The sequence below is a fragment of the Ipomoea nil genome, unplaced genomic scaffold (genome assembly GCF_001879475.1).
Source record: "Ipomoea nil cultivar Tokyo-kokei standard unplaced genomic scaffold, Asagao_1.1 scaffold1316, whole genome shotgun sequence".
Classification (NCBI taxonomy): domain Eukaryota; kingdom Viridiplantae; phylum Streptophyta; class Magnoliopsida; order Solanales; family Convolvulaceae; genus Ipomoea; species Ipomoea nil.
Genome location: NW_017617744.1, coordinates 4,642 through 25,730, shown reverse-complemented (window position 1 = coordinate 25,730; position 21,089 = coordinate 4,642). Strand labels below are relative to the sequence as shown.

The 21,089-nt window shown below is 40.6% G+C and overlaps 1 protein-coding gene across 1 annotated transcript; it reads right to left on the bottom strand.

Moving 5' to 3' along the window:
• Positions 1-179: 179 nt before the first annotated feature.
• On the bottom strand, positions 180-1,322 carry LOC109185129. The gene is made up of 2 exons (XM_019335103.1): positions 845-1,322; positions 180-736 (listed from the first exon to the last, which is right to left on the bottom strand). Exons 1-2 carry the CDS (start codon positions 1,320-1,322, stop codon positions 180-182), a joined length of 1,035 nt encoding a protein of 344 aa, XP_019190648.1.
• Positions 1,323-21,089: the final 19,767 nt, after the last annotated feature.

Sequence of the window (21,089 nt, the reverse complement as noted above, 5' to 3'; positions counted from 1 at the left end):
TCTATTATAAAGCAGCCTTACGTGAGAGTGTGCAAGTCTCTTCTAGGATGAAAGCAGTAACAAGTAAGACAAGGACAAATAACTCAGACAAGTGACACGAGATGTGTGACAATGAGAGTTTCATATTAAGATAGTGAGAATTACAAAAACTTTATGATGAAAACAGAACGAAAGATATCTTACATTTCTAAGAGCTTTGACTTCTGTTGATCAGCTTCCTTATGTTCTTTGTCGTCTTTTTCCTTTTGTTGCTTGAGAATTCTTTTGAAGTCTATTTCCTCATTGATCTTTTTTCTGAAGATCTTAATCGGATTCGTCTTGACAAGATCTTCATGTTTTCCTTTGATATTTAAGCTTGTGTAGTTGTTATAGACTTCACGAATGTTTCTTCCTTCGACTATCCCAGCTTTCCACCACGAAATTAGCTGAAACGAATTCATTCCTTCTTGATAACTTTTTCCTGACTCTTTGTGCACTTTGAAAGCTGCATTGTGAATAACACTTTGTGGAGAGTCTTTGGTTACACTAGAAAGATCTTCGATGAGATTCCTGATTCTTTCTCTTTCCTTTGCTTCATCCTCTCTTCTTTTGATTTCTTCATCATGCTTCTTCCACAGTTCTCTGTTTTCTCTTTTGATCCTTTCGTTTTGGGTGCTTATGTGATCTTGCCTTGTGTGATTGTCTCTTGTTTTAAGCCAGGTAGGAACGTTGCAACCCTCAAAACGTTTACCACTTCCTTCTTCATAGGGAACAAAGTCCACAAAGTTTCCTATGCCATCCATAGTTACTTTGTTGTTCTTCATAAGTTTCTGCCTTAGTTTCGTCTGTTCTCTCTTGGAGAAACCCGTGAAGATGTACTTGGCTTCAGAACCAAAAGATTGGCGAGGCTTAAGTGATCTGGATTGGTATCGACCATGGTATCTTGGCTTTGAGGAATGGTGACCACGAGACCTTGATGGAGGATGGGATGGATTTGTGTTTCTTCGGCCAGAGTCTCTTGGTGTTCGAGAAGGCGAGTGTCTTGCTTCTGGAGACTGATCTTTCGTGTTATTTCTCGGATGATCATCATCCTTATCCTTGTCGTCATCTCTCTTTTCCCCCTTTTTAGCATCATCGGCACAAGTGGTAGGAGGAATAGTGGAAAGCTTACTTACTGCTACCAAGATGTCCTGGGCATATCCGAGAATTTGAAGAGCATATTCTCCCAGTTGGTATGAGTTATCTTGATAGGTATCGATTTTTGTGCAGGCTAGGTCAACACGCTCTTTTAGGCCGAAGTGAGAATGTTTGAGTTCGTGTTGTTGCCGTGCAACTTTTTTCATGGTGGTGTCAAGTTCATGAAGTTTCTTCGCAATTCGCCCAAGGAACTTGTGATCTGATTGAGTGTGTTGCGACAGTTGAGGCTGTTCTTGAGGTGGAGGCTGAGGTTGAGAATTGGGCAGCCATCAGAAGATCGACCTTCTTGCATAAATCATCTAAGACTTTCGTGTCCTTTTCTCGTAGAACAAGATATTGCAAATGAATGTTCTCGGCTATATGAACAGTTTCTCGCATGTGGTTCATAATAGTCCGTGGGGACTCTGGAGTTGAATCTTCTACAATGTTGGTAGGCGATGTGTCCATTTGTTCATCCTGAGGTGGTGCTTCCCTTTTTCCACCACTTGCTGAGCTGAGGAGAATAGGTGAGGCTGCCAGTTTTTCCTCAGTTGCTACTCCACGTTTAATAGGAGTTTTGTCCACAAGTGGAATATGTGGAACAATCGCACGAGACAAATCTTCGGGATGATCGTTTGAAACCTGTTGATCTTGGTGTGAAGCTTCTTTCGGGTCATCACTGTCAGAGGGTAATTGTCTTAGAAGAGATCTTTGAGGAAAGGTATCATAATCAGGACCGATCAATATTGGATCACTGTCTTCGGGATCGGCTTCTTGGACACCGGCATTACCCAAATTATAATCGTTGTCATTGTCATCATCATCGTCATCATGTTCATCATCTGCATCTTCAACATCATCGTCATCATCATTTTCATCTTCCTCATTCATGTCACTTTCGTCTTCTTCAATTTCACGTCCATGCTCATCTTTCGTGCCACTGACATTGCAATTTGGATCATTCTGGTGTTCCATTTCTAAAGTGGTCTTGATCTTTGATAGCAGCATGGCATACCGAAGTTGCTTCATTTCTTCTTCCAAAGCCGGATCTAATGGTGGTTGGTTAAGTTCAATGCAGATTGGAGCTTTGTCTTTTCCTAGAGTGCGATTGGTCATCTTGTAGGAGAAAACACGTCTTATTTCTTCAAGACGAAGTGTTTTGTAGACATCATCTATACCAATCCACTGCAGTGCAAATTGTTCTTCGTCTTGCATGGCTTCAAAAGTTTCAACAAATGTGTTTAATGGGGCTGTGCGCCACTTTTGCCACTGCATAACTCATTGATAATCACTTTCAATAGATGCTCGGAGTACTTGATCTGGTGTTGGTGCTTTGGGAGCTGGGGCTGGTTCTTTCGGAATGGCTGGAGTTGCTACTGTCATCACAGCTGTCTCGTCTACCAATCCAGGTTCTTGTGTCAGAATTACCTGCTCTGTATTGGTAGGTTCTTGTGGATGAGACGAAACATCAATCATTGCAACAGTTGCTTCTTTCGTCTTGTCTGGTGAACTAGGTTCTTGTGGAAGATTTAAGCAACTGGCCTCCATTTCTACATTAGCAGGTTCTTGTGTCAACCCGTCAAGGTGTTGCTCTACCAAAGTAGGTTCTTGTGGATGGGGAACTGGAGAGGAGATATGACCAAGTTCTGGTACATGAGGATCTGAGAATTTTTCTGGTGAGGCAACTTTCGGTTGATATTCCCCCTGGAGAGGTGCTTATTTCGTGACCTCTTCCCCCTGTGGAAGTGCTTCTCTTGTGTCTACTTCTTTCGGTGTAGTATGTTTCTTTGGGGAAAACTTTGGCTTGACAGGAGACCGAAAGTAACCCTTTTTGCCGAGTCTTGAAAGAGTCATATTGTCTTCGTCGGATGAATCTTTTACAATGATTGTTTCTGGTGGTGGAGTAGGTGGAGTAGGATCTGTCTTCTCTTGAGGAGATTTTGGAGAAATTGGAAGAGGTAGAACAACATCTGTCTTCTTTGCCTTAATCAGAGAGGAGTGCTTCTCTCGCTTTTGTCGTTTAGGTTTAGGTTGATCATCCTCTGAAACCTTAGGAGTTCTTGATTTCCTCTTGGTTTTAACCAGCTCAATAGGAATCCCTAACTCTAAAGATTTTTGCTTGTCATAACCTGATGGTTTCTGTTTCATGTGGCATGCTTTCGGTCCTGGCCGGATTCCTGGGCGCATTAAAATTCCTTTGGTGACAAGAAGATGGCTGACCATAAATCCATACCCTAGTTTCTTGGCGACGTCACCAGGACTCTTTCTGTTGTAGGTGATGGTGTGGACGAGATTGTTGAAGATGATCTTTGACCAATCCACCTTGATTTCATTCAGAAAGGCATGCAGCATTTTTAATTTTTCTTTTGTTACATCATCAGTTCCTGAAGTTTTGTGATCAACAACTTTGTTGAAGATATCAACTGTGAAATCATAATTTAGTCGAAACCACTTCTTCTTTAACGGCCATGAGATTTCTGTCTTCACCGGACCTTGGTTGTTCTTGATAGAGACATAGAAGTCTTCTGGATCGTGATAATAGTGGGTAAGGTTGGACATGTAAGAGTCATCTCTGTGTGGAAAACCGTATGTGGTTCGAATGTCTTCCGAGGTGAGGATCACTTCATGATTGAGAACCCTGGAGGTGATGGTCAGAGAATCGGAAGAGATGGTTGCGTTCATGTAGAACTGCGTAACATCAATAGAATGCCTAATGGTGTAAAGATGTGCGATGAATTGATACAGCCCTATTTCAGTGAGGAGTCGAATGATGTTTTCGCCAAATCTTCTATCCAAAATGTATTCAAGAAATCCATGTGCGTCCCACATGCTACCCCCGACAATAAAAGGTACTCTGGATTCAATGAACCTCAAGTCTTCAGTTGGGAAGCTTGGAATTTACAGGGTTGATGGTGTTTCTGGTTCTTTTTCAGTAGGTGAAGCTTGTGAGAGTTCCGCCATTGTGAAGGATTGAGAGAGAGAGGGAGGTATGATGGATGAGTGTGGGGGTTGAGTGAAAAAGGTAAGGTATATTGAGAAGAGGGTTTAAGTAGGGTTTTATCTGACTCCGGGTAACCGGTTATGGGTAACCCATTTTGAGATGGATTATTTGAATTTCAAAAGAGCTACCGGTTCCTCTTCTCCATATGGTAACTGATCATAGTGGGGGAATGATAAGATCGTGTGCAGATCAAATTTGATCATTCCATCATTTAATGAGGTGAGAGAAAAGCACTCGAGTGCCTACGGGTGCATTAAATGCACGTCACGTCCTGTGTCAGACAGAGTGGGATGGTGGACCTTTTTTCTCGGCCACATGATCCCCATTATGACTCATCTAAACGGTTTGGATTATAAGATAGAGATGAAGCGTCTTAGGCACGATTCCAAACCCGAAGATAGATAAGATTAACACAACATAAGATTTGTATGAAAAATAAAGTCAAACAAATCTTTTTTATAAAGACAAGGGTGTTTTTTCCGAGAGATTTATTACACAGAACAAACGTAATAATAACGATTACAATCTCTCGTGCATTAGTAGGCAAGCTAGCCTTTACTCAATGCTATCCTTCTTCTTTCGTGCATTCTCAAAATACTCCTTCTTTCGGATCTCATGAGCAAATACTTCAGCGATGAGTGTTTCGTGATCTGCCCCCATTGTTTCTATAGAGAGACCTTGTCTCTCCATGTCATCCAGTTTTGCCAAGACTTTGGCTTTAGCACCAGCGTACAGTGCACGATATCTTTCTTCGTGTTTCAGAAGTGGTGTTAGTTGAACAAGGGAGTAGAATTCTGAGATGTCTGGTTCCTTCCCAGAAGGTGAACCTTTCTCAACTGAACTTCCGAGATCATGATGAGACATTTTTTCGGACACAGATAAGTTCTCGGATGTGAGGGCCATTTCCTTCCCTTTATCCATGAGCTTATGAAAGGTGAAGAATGAGTCCATTTTTAAATGAGAAGGTCCATTAAATAGCGAGTTGGACATCTCAAAAGGTGTGTCTGAATGACTTGACCAAGGCACGCCTTAGGGAATATATTCATTTCCAAGAAGTTTGTCCTTGATTCGGGATATTGAACAGATGAGAAACGAGACAGGTAAAGTTTCGTTCACTTCTTTTAAGAGAAACAGAAACACTGAGATTTTATTATAATAACGAGAGATAGCGGTACATAAGACAAGATACATAATCCCAAGGATTAATTTTTCTTTCTCTCGACTTTCTTGATCTCAGATGGCTTAGCTTGTGCCTTTTTCAGATCACCCCACATACGCCTATACCACTTCCCGGTACGAGGATAGTTCGATCCTGAAGATGATTCAGGTTCTTCCCCCTTAGCATATGCCTCCTTTTCATCCTCTTGTTTCAGATAGGCCATATAGTCCGGATCATAGAACTTGCTGGGATCCTCTGGGGTTGCCTGTGTTCTTTTTGAAAGACTTTCTTCATTTTCAGATTTTTCAACAATATAGGCAGCCATCTCATCATATTGAAGAGATGAGTCGGAATCAGAGAGAATGTCTAGTGGTACTTGCGGACTGTTGCCAGGATAAAGGTCTCCTTGTTCCTCCCGGATCTGCCTAGCAACCTCTCTCAGTTTGTGAGAGTCACCTCTAGTGAAAGGTTTCTTTGGAGACATGGTGAGGAAGAGAATGATGAAGATGTGAAGAATTCACCTCCTTTTATAGCAGGAGATCTACAATGTTCATGTGTCAGTTACACATATTTTTCAACGTAGCAATTAATGCTCATAAATTTCTTCAAGGAGTTATCAATTCCAGGCAAGACTTTGACTGTGAATATTCGACTCTTTATTAAGCATCCTCCAACTTCAATGTGCTTATTTGTCAGATAACTCATAATGATTTATGGCCCCTTTTTGACCAGATTTTATTTGTGTGATGAGTTTTCCTGTGACTTTAAACAAGAATCTGACAAAGATAAACATAGTCAAGAAATGCATTTATTCTAAGCACGAAAATAACACTTTTATTAAATCTTAAAAGAGAAAGAAAGGGGGGTTCCAAGTCACGAGAGTACAGCACACAACAATTTAGAGAAAACGATAGGGCACGTGAAGTTCCAGATGTGTCATCTCTTCGGTCACATCAGGCAGATTTGCCCTTTTTGCATATTCATCCAGCTCCTCAAGTGAGAGAGTGGGTTCGGGTGAATGAGTTGAGGACCGAGAGTGAACCATAGTGAAATCTTCATGAGATTGCTCACTAGGTTGGGGAACTTCAGGAATTGCACACCAGTGAAAGGGAGGAGAAGTTGTTGAATGCTTGTTAGAGCTTTTCATCATCATTATTCTCTCGTTAGCAAGCCGTTTCGCTTGTTCTACGTAGTATGCTTTCTTAGCCCTGGATTCATTGACTAGTTTGTCAAGAGTCTCATTCTCCTTTCGTGTTGCTGTATTGGGCATGGAGTAAGTTACATTGACCCTTTCCCCATCTTCTTCCAACTTAATGATGGTGGTATTTGGTAGCTTGCTGGCTTCTCGCAGATGATAATCTAGGCGAGTAACTCTTCTCTCAGCTTCATTGATCTTTCCTTTCCCTTTGTCCATTCCTGCAAGCTTTTCTTTTTCCTAAGGGTTGAGTGAGTAATGCTCATGAATTGAGAAAACAATTTATAGGCAAAAAGTTATCGTGTGAATCTCAATAAAATCTTTTAGATACTGACACCATATTTCGTGTTGGTCACGATATTGAAAAGATATTGAAAGATAGAGTCATATATTAAGAAGAGCGCAATCATGATAACATCACAACTTATCACCATGGCCTAACAAAGTTATTTTAGGCCTTCTTTTTTTGCTGCTTGCGGTGGATTTTAGAGGAGATGCCATCTTAGGAGGAGTGCTTGAGGGTGAGTAGTCAAAACTACCACTTCGTTCCAGCACATGTCTTCCTTGACATACCCTATAGGGTTGCCAACAGAGTGAAATGACTCTCTTGACTCATTTTCCGTTGTGTCACGGAGAAGACTCTGTATGTGTTGAGAATGTTCAAGAAATTGATTAAACTCTTGCTCGGTTACAAGTCGATCATTGATGATTTTGTTTTTCCCTTCTTGTGCCTCAGTGATTGTTCTTTCGCTTCCTGTACCCATATCTGCACATGCAAAGACAAACACTAAATTTTTTTTTGTTAGATATGAAAACTTAACCACGTCGTGTTCCTCATTTATACAGATCCTTACGTGTAAGGATGGATCAAATATTTTGAATATCGAGAGTGAGAATCTTTGCAGATTTGATTCTCTTGGCTTTATGTCATTTCAATCATTCCGATTTCATGCCTTAGAGAGGAGAATCTTGCTTCACTTAATGGTTTTGTGAGTATATCTGCAAGTTGATCATCAGTATTAACATTGTAACACCCCGTGTTACGACCCCTAAAACCAATTAATCATTTAATCAATAATCCAAAGAAAGAATTAAATTACAATAATTAATTTGGAAAAGGCCCACCATAGTCCGTGGGCCCTCTTCTCTAAACCCAATCCCTAGTCCTAAAATGAATAGAGTTAGCAAGCCTATAGTATTTGGACCCTAATTAGGACTCTTAGATAAATAAATAGGGGACATAGGAGGCACCTAGAACCCCCACCACAATAATCCCTCACCACACAAGAAGTTCCAAGAATTCCATTAGGAGAAATCAAGAAAGAAGAAAGCTTCAAGAAAGACCCTTCATAGCCAAGGAATTAATTAAGGATAAAAGATACCCATGTCTCAACAAAACCTATTTTCATAGCTATGATTCCCCTCTTAGGATTTCCCCATATTCTTGTGTATTGATGATTCGTTATATTGTTCTTGACGATTGGTGTTATGATTCCATGAGCGATCTTGATAATCTTGTTGATGAAAAGGGATTCTTGATGATTGTGTGATTCTTGATGGAAGCTAGTTTCTTGATGATTATGTGCTAATCTTGATTGTTCATGATGTTTAAAGAGGAATCGTGTTCTTGTTAAATGGGATGTGTCTAGAGCCCTAGGCCGTATTGTGAAATTCGTATGGTGTTGTTCTTGATGTATTGGGTGGGAATTCGCATGTTCAGGTATTAATTAAGTTTAGAAAAGCATGATAGGATATGTACCGTATGTTTCTTGCTTTTGATCCGTTAATTGTCGACGTGTCGTTATCAATTGCGTTTGAAAGTGTCTAAGCATGGTTCCGGGTTCCACTAAAGTTCCCGGGGCGTTTTTGTGATGAAAGAGTCAGTGGGAGGTAGGTGGGGGTAGGGGACCCGCCACCTACCCGCTGCCAGCTTTGAAGTCGCCGGCAGCGGGTGGCAGGCCACCCGCTGCCTGGAATCACGACGCCGGCGGGTAACCCCTCACCCACCGGCTACTAGCTGGATTTTACCCCACCTTGGGATTTCGGCTTCCCCGTTTGATGTTCCCCGACCCCCGTGGTGTCCCAACGGACTCCGTCTATCGTGCCTATGTCTAGTTTGATGTTCGGGTACCATTCGTAGGTCGAATAAGTCTTATATATCGCATGCTAGTTGAATTGGTATCCCGTTGTCCTAGGCGTAAGAAGTATGAATCCCTTAGGATTATTCTTAGTATGTGAATGATCACGCATAGGTTTCGTTATACGATTTCTTCCCCTTCCCAATGTGTCAATGTGGGTTGCATGTGATTGCTATGTGTTATGTGTGCATGATACCCCAATTCGGTTGCGATCGAATTGGTTATTCCTGAGCTGCGGTTCAGAAGCTGGCTGCGGTCAGATTTACACTCTCGGGATGCGGACCACCGTTTGGTTGTGATCAAACGTTTTACATGAGCTGCGGTTCATATTCCTGGCTGCGGTAAGATGACTACTCTTGGGCTGCGGTCCACTGTTTGGTTGCGATCAAACTTTGATGAGCTGCGGTTCATCGGTCGGTTGCGATCGACCCCTCCGTGTTGCGATACGGGGCAGGGTGCTGCGAGGCCGTGTCAGAGCTATATGCACTGACCCTCATGTATGGGCATGCGATTGGTCCTGTGGCGCCAACAAAGTGTGCTATGTGATGAGATATGTATGATTGGATTGTTAAGAAAGCGTGACCATAGGATACGTGCTAGTAACTATATATGCTTGTTTGTGATTATTGGCTGTGCTTATCTCTACCTGTCATATCTGGTTCCTACACCTGTGAATTGTGCATGCTTGGTTATGACTGTCGATTGTGCTTATCCATATCTGTCGAATCTATTCCCTGTTTTGAAAGCTAGAGTCTCTTAGGATATAACTTCATGCTTCGAAATGGTTTTCATATATCTATGTATATATCTATATGTATTGTATTTCAACGCGTTGGAGTGGGTTACCAGCATCTCTCGCTGAATAGATATATTTGGCTTTCAGGCACAGACGAGTAGATCACTGGAGCGCGCTAGAGGCTTGGGGCGTAGATTAGATAGTTTTCCCTTTCGGCCTGCGTGCCATGATTTTGTAATGAGACTGATTGAGGTTTTTAGAATTTAGCCTGTGCACCTGAGTTCTCTAGCTCGGGTGTGGCATAACACCCCGTATTCTTATAAACGTTTTGGGATTTATGATCATTTACCTTTGTTATATAGTCTTTAAAAGTTTTTGAAATTTCTGGGTGTTACAGTTGGTATCAGAGCCTAAGTTTGACCCTAGGATAAGACTCTTAAGACTAAACTCTAAGACATTAGGCTTGAACTCTAGGTACTTAGGGACTTAGGACTCAATAACCTTAGGACGCGCGGTGAGACTGTGGAACCTACACATAAACCACCCCTCACTTCATCCCTCCCCTATTTAAAGAAAACTTTCCCCGCTTAACACATCAAAGTAAGGGCACCAGACTCTAAACTTAACATTCCTATAAACATTGACCCGGAAGGACGACAGCATGGCTCCGAACAGAAGACAATCAAGGACTCCAGAACCCGCCACACACGACCCCCTGACCCAAACTCTGCAACAACTAACGCAAGTCGCCCAGGCACTAAGCAACGTGGCTCTTCGCAACAACAGGCCCCCACCACCTCCATCAAACGCAAACTCAGACGTCGCTCGACAAGTTTCAAATCATCGACCACCGTCGTTCTCAGGAGAAGAAGATCCCGTAATCCTGGAGGAATGGATCCGGACCCTCGACAAAATTCTGGGGTTAGTAGAATGCCAGAAGAACGTCGCGTAGAGATAGCCTCGTTCTACTTCGGGCACGAGGCAGACCTTTTGTGGATCCACGAAGGGCCCGCTTACCAACAAGAACCGGGGTTCGATTGGGAAAGCCTCAAAACACGACTACGAGAGCGATTCTATCCAACACACGTAAAAGCATCTATGTACGAAGAGTTCCTCCATTTGAAACAAGGAACGACTACCGTCATGGAGTATCATAAACGATTCCTCGAACTAGCATGCTTTGCGCCATAACTAGTCCCCACTGAGGTAACTAAGATAGAGAGGTTCGTATCGGGCCTCAACTTCGAAGCCCGAAAGGCACTAGTGGTGAGCAGACCTCGGACCCTCAACGAGGCTTACTCCAGTGCCGCAAATCTCTATCGAATCCAACTACTCCAACGTGGGGTTCAAGAACAGATACGAAAGAGAAACACCGGGGGTGGAACACCACCCGTAAAAAGGACAAGAAACGACACCAACACAAGACCAAGCAACCTGGCCAACCAAAGGCCACCCCTAGGAAACAACGAAGCTAACCCAAGAAGCTTCCCTTGCCCGAAATGCAACAAAAGCCACAGAGGCAAGGATTGCATGGGCAATCCCTGGCGGTGCTTCAACTGCGGGGAAGAATGACACAAGGCTTTCCAATGCACGCAACCCCAAAGGCCACCGCCCCCCCCCCCCCCCCCCCTCGCCAAGCCGTCGCCGGAGTCGAGCCTCGCCGCCGCCCCGTCGCCAGAAACTTTCACCGAGACCCCGCCGGAAACTCGCCGGAGAATCGCCGGAAAACACCACCTAGACGAAAATCCAAAATTCCGAAAAAGCCCCTCGGAACCCGCAGCCCGGAATGGAGCAACGCCGATTATACCGTAATCGGAGGTAAAGCCCTTGAACCCAATCAATTTTCTCCGGAATTGGTTGATATGCTTAATCACCAAGGGCTTTTGGATACGTACATCACCATCAAGGGGGATACGTACCCCGAATTGGTGAAAGAATTCTATCAACATCTAGTAGCCACCAAATGGGGTGATAAGCTAGAAATCACCACCAAGGTCCGCGGCAAGGAAATCATACTCTCCGAAGGCCGCTTAGCCAAGTTCTTGAAATTGACCACCATGGGTGTGTCAAACTACGACCGAAAGGGGTGGATTGATACCCAAAATACGGGGTACAAAGACTATCTCGGGTACCTACTCGGGAAAGAGGAAGGATTCACCTCGGCCACACAACCAAATAGGAAGTAGCTAACGGCGGAGCAAAAGATATTGGTTATGATTGTAATCGACAGCCTCTTGCCCACAAACAATAAGAGCAAAGACGTGGGGAGCTTAGAGTGCACTTTTGCTTACCTCTTGAAACACAAAATCAAGTTCAACCTACCGGCCCTCATGCTAAAACACATGGAATTTTGCAAGTCAAACAACCGACTTAGCCTGCCCTACGGGATGATCCTAAGTTGGATCATGAAGAAAATGGGGGTGGACCTAAGCCACACTGAGGTCAAGCCTGTAAATGTCATGATTTTTAATGCCCAAAACCTCCGACGCAATGAAATCTACTACACCGAGGGTGGATAGTATGTCACCCTCGAGGAAATTTGTCTCAAACCCGAGGAGGAGCATAGGGAGTTGGTTGACCGATTGGACATCTCCAACAAAAAGCTTAAACGGGCGATGCAAGATTGTGGGGGACTAGAGGGAAGTGAGGATCAGGAAGAGGATGACGAGCCTAACCCACCAGCGCACCCACGATCAGGAGGGAACCCAAGGGAACAAAACGAGGGCTCGGTCAATGAGCGCATCCTAGCACAACTCAACCGGCAAAACCAAATCATGGAGGAAGGGTTCTCGTCCTTAATCCGCACGACACGCGCATTAGATCAGAGGGTGGCAGCAATCGAGGCCACCTTGGGCACTCGCAGGGCATCCAGCTCCGGAGCAAGAGACCAAGGTAGACCCAAACTTTCCTATCACCACACCACCAGAAGTCCAGCCTACCCCAGCTAAGACAAAACGTGGGGCCACGTTCCTAACCAGGAGTCCAAAATGCGGGATGTCCAGGGGTGAAAGAATGGATTAACGCACCGGGCTTCGGGGACGAAGCCCCTCGTAAGGGGGGGGGGGGGGGGAGAGTGTAACACCCTGTGTTACGACCCCAAAAACCAATTAATCATTTAACCAATTATCCAAAGAAAGAATTAAATTATGATAGGAATATTTTTTGTAAGTTTTGATGAGCCAAATGTATCTTTAGATCCCCTTAGTTTTTAAGTCTTTAGTATGAGCATCATAAATCAGAATATTGAAATCAGAAGGAATCTACCATAGGAAGAACAAAATTAATTTGAGAAATTAATTTTGGTCCTACGAGTATTCATCCGTGAAAGAAGCATAAAGTAATGGCGTTGCAAGGATTAATCGGATGAGCCTAACGGTGAAATGGTAGAGGTCTTTACTCTAAATGATCACACTTGAGATCGATTCCCCCCAAGGACCTATGTTTTTTTTAAGGCAGATTTCAAAAGAAGACGATGTGTTCAAAAGAGCACGATGTGTGCTAAAGGAGCACGATACTTACTAAAGGAGCACAATATGACCAAATCTGGAAGGAGCACAATGTTGTCTAAGAAGCACAATGCTGTCAGAAGAGCACAATGCCACCTAAGAAGCACAATGTTGTCAGAAGAGCACAATGCCACCTAAGAAGCACAATGTTGTCTAAGAAGCACAATGTTGTCAGAAGAGCACAATGTATCGTAAGAAGCACAATGTTCAAAGTCAAGGAGCACGATGTTCAAGTCAAAGGAGCACAATGTGGCAAAAGAGCAAGATGATCAGAAATTGGATAAATTCGAAGGAATTTACTCCAAGCCCACCCACATGCCACAAGACTCCAAAATTGCCTGAAAGACATTTGATCAGAACGGAAAAAATATTTATGAAGGCATGAATATAAAAACTTATCCTAAAAATAAATTATATCAGATGAATTTATTTCAAAGATTCGTTGGATATTCAAATTGACAATTAAAGTAATATTTTTAGAAACAACTAGAAAATCAAAGTTGTGCTAAAAAATTACTTTGTCAGGCAAGTTGACAAATCAAATCAAAATTGAAGATCTACTACTGTCAACAATATCAGGCTATGAAGATTCAAATTTCAAATATCAAATTATCCCACTCCAACGGATATATTTGATTGACTATAAAAAGCCATGAAGACTTGAAGACAAATAGAGTGAGAAGAGATAGAGGAAAACGAGATAGAAGTGCAATACAAGTGCAAAATTCAAAAGTGCTAGTGCTCAAAATATTCTAAGAGACTTAGTCTGAATAGTCTCAAATCTAGTTCGAGAGAGAAATACAAATCCTTGTATTTGTAAATTGTAGAAAGAGTATAGCTGTGTGCAAAATACTCTAGTGAGTGTAGCTGTGTGCAAAACACTCGTAGTTGCTAAGTGTAGCTGTGTGCAAGACACTTAGTTGCGTTGATTATAGCTGTGTGCGAAATACTCGGAGTTGAGTGTAGCTGTGTGCGAGACACTCGGAGTTGGGTGTAGCTGTGTGCAAGATATCCGGAAGAAGTGCTTGTGTAGCACTTATTCACTATTGTAACTGTGTGTGGAAAATAGTGAATTTCTCCTAGACGTGAAAGGAGAAAAGTGGACTAGGAAGATTACGCCACTTCCGAACCACTATAAATTGCCTCTCTCATTTACATACCGCACTTACATTATTTGCTATATCTATCTATCTCATCCGACTAACCCATTTACTATTCACAGTTAATCTTAATCATCCGGGTTTAGTGTGTCCTCACGTATGCATGTGACTCAAACTTCTCGAGCTTAAATACTAATTTATTCTAAGCAAGTTTGACGTGCTGCATGTAACATTCGTCACACGGACGACGTGACACGATATTTATTTACAATCTTGAATATTGTTATTATATATTGAGTGAACCATCTCCTTTATATATTCAAGATATCTCTGTCACTTTACATATCATTTGTATCTATCTTACTTATACTTGTATACTTGATTTACTAGTTGGGCATAACTCTTTACTATTATTCCGCTGTGCAGTACAAACTTGCTCTATTTACATGTTACTTAGAGTTGAAGTAACCGAAGAGTTATTTAATTTGAAAAAGCTTGAAAGTCTATTCACCCCCCCCCCCCTCTAGACTTTCACCACCCTATCGGGACCAACAATTGGTATCAGAGCGGTTGTCTATTTGAGTCAATTTTGACTGCTAGACAGATCTCGAAAAAAATCAAGATGATGAAAAGAGATAATGCTCTTGCCCAAAATTTATTATTTTCCTTAGAAAAATTTGACTATTGGAAAATTCGCATGCAGGTACATTTATCCGCATTACATGATGAAATGTGGGAAGTGGTTACGAGTGGTCCTATTGAGATTTTGCAAGTCAACACTTCATCTGAACAAACAAGTGAGACTCCGCAATACATTCCAAAACCGAAAGTGGAATGGTCTCGTGAAGATAGAACAAGAAATAACTTGGACAATATTGCCAAGGATATTTTGTTTATATCTATCGATGACACGATATTTCCAAAAGTTCGAAAATGTCAATCCGCGAAGGAAGTATGGGAAACGCTCATTCAAATTGGTGAAGGAGACGAACAAGAAAAGGATAATAAACTCACTATAGCATTAAAGAAATTCGAGGATTTCAAAATGCTAACCGGCGAGAATATTACCGACATGGAAACAAGATTTGCCAAAATCTTAGGAGAGATTAATGATCTTGGAAAAGATATTAATCAAAAAGAAATCTCACTTAAAATTCTACGTGGTCTACCATCTACATGGGACATGAAGGTCACATCCATGAGAGATCATAGGGATCTAAAAACCCTATCAACCGATAAGCTCTTTAGTGATCTAAAAGCTTATGAATTTGAGATGAAATCAAGATTAGAGGAAGATCATGAAGAAAAGAACAACGCGCTTATAGCCGAGCAACCATCAACCTCAAGGTCAGTACAAAATGTTGAATTATTGCCTAATGATCAATTTGCTCTCTTTGTCAAGAAATTCAGGAAATTCATGAAGAGAAGCAACTACAAGAAAAATCCACAAGGGAAATCATGGAATACAACGAAGAATTCGAAGAAAGAAATTATTGAGGAAGATTCAAATTTGTGTTACAACTGTAGAAAACCGGGACCCTTTGCAGCAAGTTGTCCATATCCCAAGGTGAGTAAAAGTCAGTACACAAATGTTACTAACCGTCAACAGGAAGAATTCAAGCCCAAAGATAAAAGATTAAAAGAAAGAAGAAAAGCACTCATCAGTGACCCACTTGAAATAAGTGAGTCAGAAGAATCTTCAAGTGATGAAAGTGACACCTCAAAGGATGACAATGCAATGTTTTGCATGAGCATCTCCAACAACACACCACACGAGGACATGTGTCTTATGGCTAATGGACATGAAGAAAATGAGGTAACATCTAAATCTTATGACTCTGTTAATTCTTCATTTTCTAGAGAGTCCCTCTTTCACTTAATGGAAGAATGTCAAACCGTAATGGACACTCACTTTCAACTCAAAGAGCGCAATAATCATCTGATTCTTGAAAAAGATCAATTAATTGAAAAATTGCAAAATGCTCTACTTGAAGTGAAAGACTTGAAAGATAAAATTATTTGTCTTCAAGAAGAGTGTAAATCAAGGGAAGTGAGAGAACACAACCTCAGAGAGGTTATAGCAACATTTACGCATTCATCCAAAATAATGGACAAAATGGTAAATATGCAAAAACCCTCAAGTGATAAAACCGGACTTGGTTATGATCCATCGTGTTCTCAAGCCTCCAAGAAATTGACCAATTCTACTACTACTTTAAGTAATAAAGTTCAAGTAGTAAAATTTGTAAAAGGTCAAGAAAGCACAGTGAGACAAGGAATTGGTTACCAAACTGATGTCAAAATTAACACTGTTGGACCAAAGCCTCAAAGAAACAATATTTCGTCCAAACAGTACACTAAAAGACAAAAGTTTGTTCCTAAATGGAAATACACCAATGAGTCTAGTGCACAAAGTCCTCATAGGAAAATGGGAAGAAATCCGAGGATTGGGGCAGGGAGACTCTATCCCTCTAAACAAGATTGGTTTGGAAATATTAAATCATGGACTAAGTCCAGATTTAATGCTTATCACAGGCCCAAACAATCTATATCCCACGTGCCAAGAAATCGAGTCAATTTTTAAAAACCGGCACAAAAAATGTTTTCAAAAATTAAATATGATTATAATGTGTTTAATGGTTACCAATCACCTAAACTTAGATCAGTGAGTACAAGGTGGATTTGGGTACCAAAAATGACTAACACCCAAGGACCCAAGTCAAGTTGGGTACCTAAAAATGTTTAATTCATTTGCAGGAAGTTTGGTACTTCGATAGTGGATGTTCTAGACACATGACTGGAAATAAATCAAGTCTTGTGAATCTTAAAAATATCGAAGGACCAAAAGTCGTATTCGGTGGAAATGAACGATACGGCATAACAAAAGGAATCGGTACAATATTTCGAAATGGTTTGAAAATCGAAGATGTATCCTTTGTTGAAGGTCTAAAATTCAACTTGTTAAGTACAAGTCAATTTTGTGACAAAGGATATCTAGTAGAGTTCTTCAGAGAAAAGTGCCAAGTGAAAAATAATTCCACAAGAGAAGTTGTTCTCGAAGGAATAAGAAAGAAAAATATGTACGTTGTGGATTGGAACACAACAAAAGAATCAGTGTGTCTACTAGCAAACAACTCACACGCAACAAGTTGGGAATGGCACAAGAAGTTGAATCATCTAAACTTCAAGACTATCAACAAGCTAGCAAGAAACAAATTAGTTGAAGGTCTACCCGACATTGTCTACAAGAAAGATCAAATATGTGATGCTTGCCAAAGAGGAAAGCAAGTCAAGTCATCTTTCAAATCCAAAGCTCAAGAATCTACAACAAGACCGCTAAGTCTACTACACATGGATCTATTTGGTCCAGTAGGCCCAGCAAGTCTAAGTGGTAAGAAATATACATTAGTTGTTGTTGATGACTTTTCCAGGTACACATGGACAATATTTCTCAAAAAGAAAAATGAAGTGGAGCAAAAGTTGCCAGAGCTACTGAAGCTACTACAAAATGAGAAAGACTTGAAAATTGCAAAAATCCGAACGGATCGTGGAACTGAGTTCGTGAATCAAGTGATCAAAGCCTACTGCAATTCCCAAGGAATTCTACATCAACTATCTGCCGCACGTACACCTCAACAAAACGGTGTAGTCGAAAGAAGAAATAGAACGCTAAAAGAAGCCGCATGAGTGATGATTACATCAGCCGAGCTACCTCAAAGATATTGGGCTGAAGCAATCAACACCGCTTGCTACACACAAAATCGGAGCTTGATACATAAGTCTTACAATAAGACTCCGTACGAATTATGGAAAGGGAGAAAACCTAAACTCAACTATTTCCATACTTTTGGTATCAAATGTTTTATTCTTAATAATGGAAAAACATATCTAAAGACTTTTGATGAGCGTGCAGATGAAGGAATATTTTTGGGATATTCATCTACCAGTAAAGCATTTAGAGTATTGAACAAGAAATCAATGGTGGTAGAAGAATCAATTCATGTCACATTTGATGAAGCTCATATGAAGGAAACCCAAAGCAACAAAAATGATCAGGAGATTTGTCAAGTTGAAAAATCATTTAATGATGCTGACATATCTTTTAAAGATCAAATTGTACAGGGTATGGAGCAATTGGACATTGATTGCAATAGTGAAGGACACGTGGAAGCCAATGAAGATGCACATGTGGAAAATCAAAACTCTCAAGTCAATATACAAATTGGAGATCAATCTCATGAGCAAAATGTGTCTACCTCCAATTTACCTACTGAACAAGGAAACGTGGAAAGCCCATGCAACCTACAACCCGACTTGAGATGGCTCAAAAATCACCCTCCAGAGCTAGTGATTGGAGATCCACGAGAAGGAGTAAAAACAAGGTCATCAAGTATAAATTCTTTATTCTCTTGTTTCCTTTCTCAGGTAGAGCCCGCAAGCATTGAAGAAGCACTAAGTGATCCAGATTGGATCAATGCAATGCAAGAAGAGCTTGAACAGTTTAAGAGAAATGACGTATGGAAATTAGTTCCAAGACCTGAAAATTACAATGTAATTGGAACAAAATGGGTCTTTCGGAATAATGCTAATGAGGATGGAATCGTCATTCGAAATAAAGCACGTTTAGTTGCAAAAGGATATTCACAAGAAGAAGGCATAGATTTCGATGAAACGTTTGCACCCGTTGCAAGACTGGAAGCCATCAGAATATTTCTAGCTTATGCCGCATACAAGAATTTCACAGTCTATCAAATGGACGTGAAAAGTGCATTCTTAAACAGATTACTTGAAGAAGAAGTCTACGTTGAGCAACCTCCCGGTTTCGAGGTAAAAGGTGATATTAATAAGGTCTACAAATTAAAGAAGGCGTTATATGGGTTAAAACAAGCACCGAGAGCTTGGTATGACACCCTATCAACGTTCCTAATTAACTTTGGTTTCACAAAAGGCCTTGTTGATAAAACCTTATTTAGAATTCAAGAAAATGATCACATTTTATTGGTACAAATTTATGTTGATGATATTATCTTTGGAAGTACTAATAAAATTCTTTGTGAGAAATTTTCTAAGCTCATGCAAAATAAGTTTGAGATGAGCATGATGGGAGAATTGAACTACTTTCTTGGTTTACAAGTAAAGCAACTCAGCGAAGGAATATTCATCAATCAGGCCAAGTACACAAAAGATCTGATAAGGAAATTTGGTCAAGATGGAAAACCCTCAATCAAGATCCCGATGAGCACATCTTTACGATTAGATAAAGATGATGAAGGCAAGGATGTTGACGAAACAAAATATCGTGGAATGATTGGATCATTACTATACCTCACTGCAAGTCGACCAGATATATCTTATTCAGTGGGAGTATGTGCTAGGTTCCAGTCAAAGCCAAAAGAGAATCATCTTCTTGCTACCAAGAAAATCATCTGATATTTAAAAGGAACAGTCAATGTGGGATTATGGTATCCCAAAGAAGGTAATTTTACACTAACTGGTTTCTCAGGTGCAGATTTTGCAGGATGTAAAATCGATCGCAAAAGTACCTCAGGAACGTGCCAGTTCTTAGGGGAAGGTTGGTTTCATGGTTCAGCAAAAAGCAAAACTCCATAGCTACAAGTACAGCCGAAGCTGAATATATAGCTGCTGGAAGTTGTTGTGCGCAAATTCTTTGGATGAAACAACAGCTGAAAGATTATGGCGTGAATTGTGAAAATGTCAATATATTGTGTGACAATACAAGTGCTATTTCCATAACACATAATCCTGTGTTACATTCAAGAACTAAACACATTGATGTGAGACATCATTTTATCCGGGATCATGTTGAAAAGATGGAATTATCAATCGAATATATCCCGACTGAGAATCAATTAGCTGATATTCTCACAAAGCCTCTGTGTGAATCAAGATTTTCGAAATTGAGACACGAGATGGGCATGATTGAATTGAGCTAAGTTTCTAAACTCTATTCTATTTATAAGCTCAATTTTTCATCTGATATTTCGACATTTTATCTGATTTAAATTTTCGTGCCTATGTGTCACACATGCAAAAAAATGTCACATCTTTTTAAAGTCCACCTATATCTATTAAATGGTGCTAAAGCACATAGTGCTTATATATCTTTCTAACCGTATATCTATATACATATATACAAGTAGAAATCTTTTAGATATGCCAAATTTTACCATTTAAGAGTGATAAGATGGTGTGATGATAGAATGTCTTAAATGAGAACACCTTTTTTATGGTAGTTGTGCACAATAAATAGTCTAGAAAGAATAGATTTCTCTTTCTTCCATCTACATAAAAACGTGTAGATTCATACATATTATTTTCAAACAGATTTAGTGCTCTTTGAATTTTATTTCAGGTAAAATCAGTCCGAGTATCTAAATTTTTGGCGCCACATCAGCAGACAAATTGGATGGAGAATATATAACCTAAACTAACTATCAATTAGGTCCAAGGTTGGAAGCTGTTGGAATATCAAAAATACCCCTCACTTATTAAAAGTCAACATTTAATTGTGAGGATATTTGTGTAAAGACACCTCTTTTCTACCCAATCGGTTGGAGAAGCCACCATCACACTTAAATTTTCAAAAAGCCTTTCATCATCCATAGCCGAAATACAAACCTCTTCTTCCAAAAATTCTCAATCCCTCAAATCTCCTAAAAACATCAATCGCATTATGGCCACCATTGGAGATACAAGCTCACAACCGAATGAAGAACACACCACACAACTCAACCTTACAAAGCTAGCAGTGGGAATCAAGGCCGGAGGAAGTTTTGACCCTCAAGGATTCCTCAAAGAAGCCGAGAACTCTCATCTTGCACAAAGAATCATCAATGCACTTCAACAAAGCAATCTAATGAGGTTATGTTCTTACTCATATTCTGGATTTTATGATGAAGATGTAGCAGAATTTTATATGAATGCCATGGTTGTTGGATGGACCATTGAGTCCACCGTGAATGGAACTCTCATCACCATTGATGAACACGAGTTACACACAACTTTGGACTGCACATATCTAGTCCAGAACAACCACTGTTGGACTTAGATGTTCATTTATATGATCGTACGGAAATTT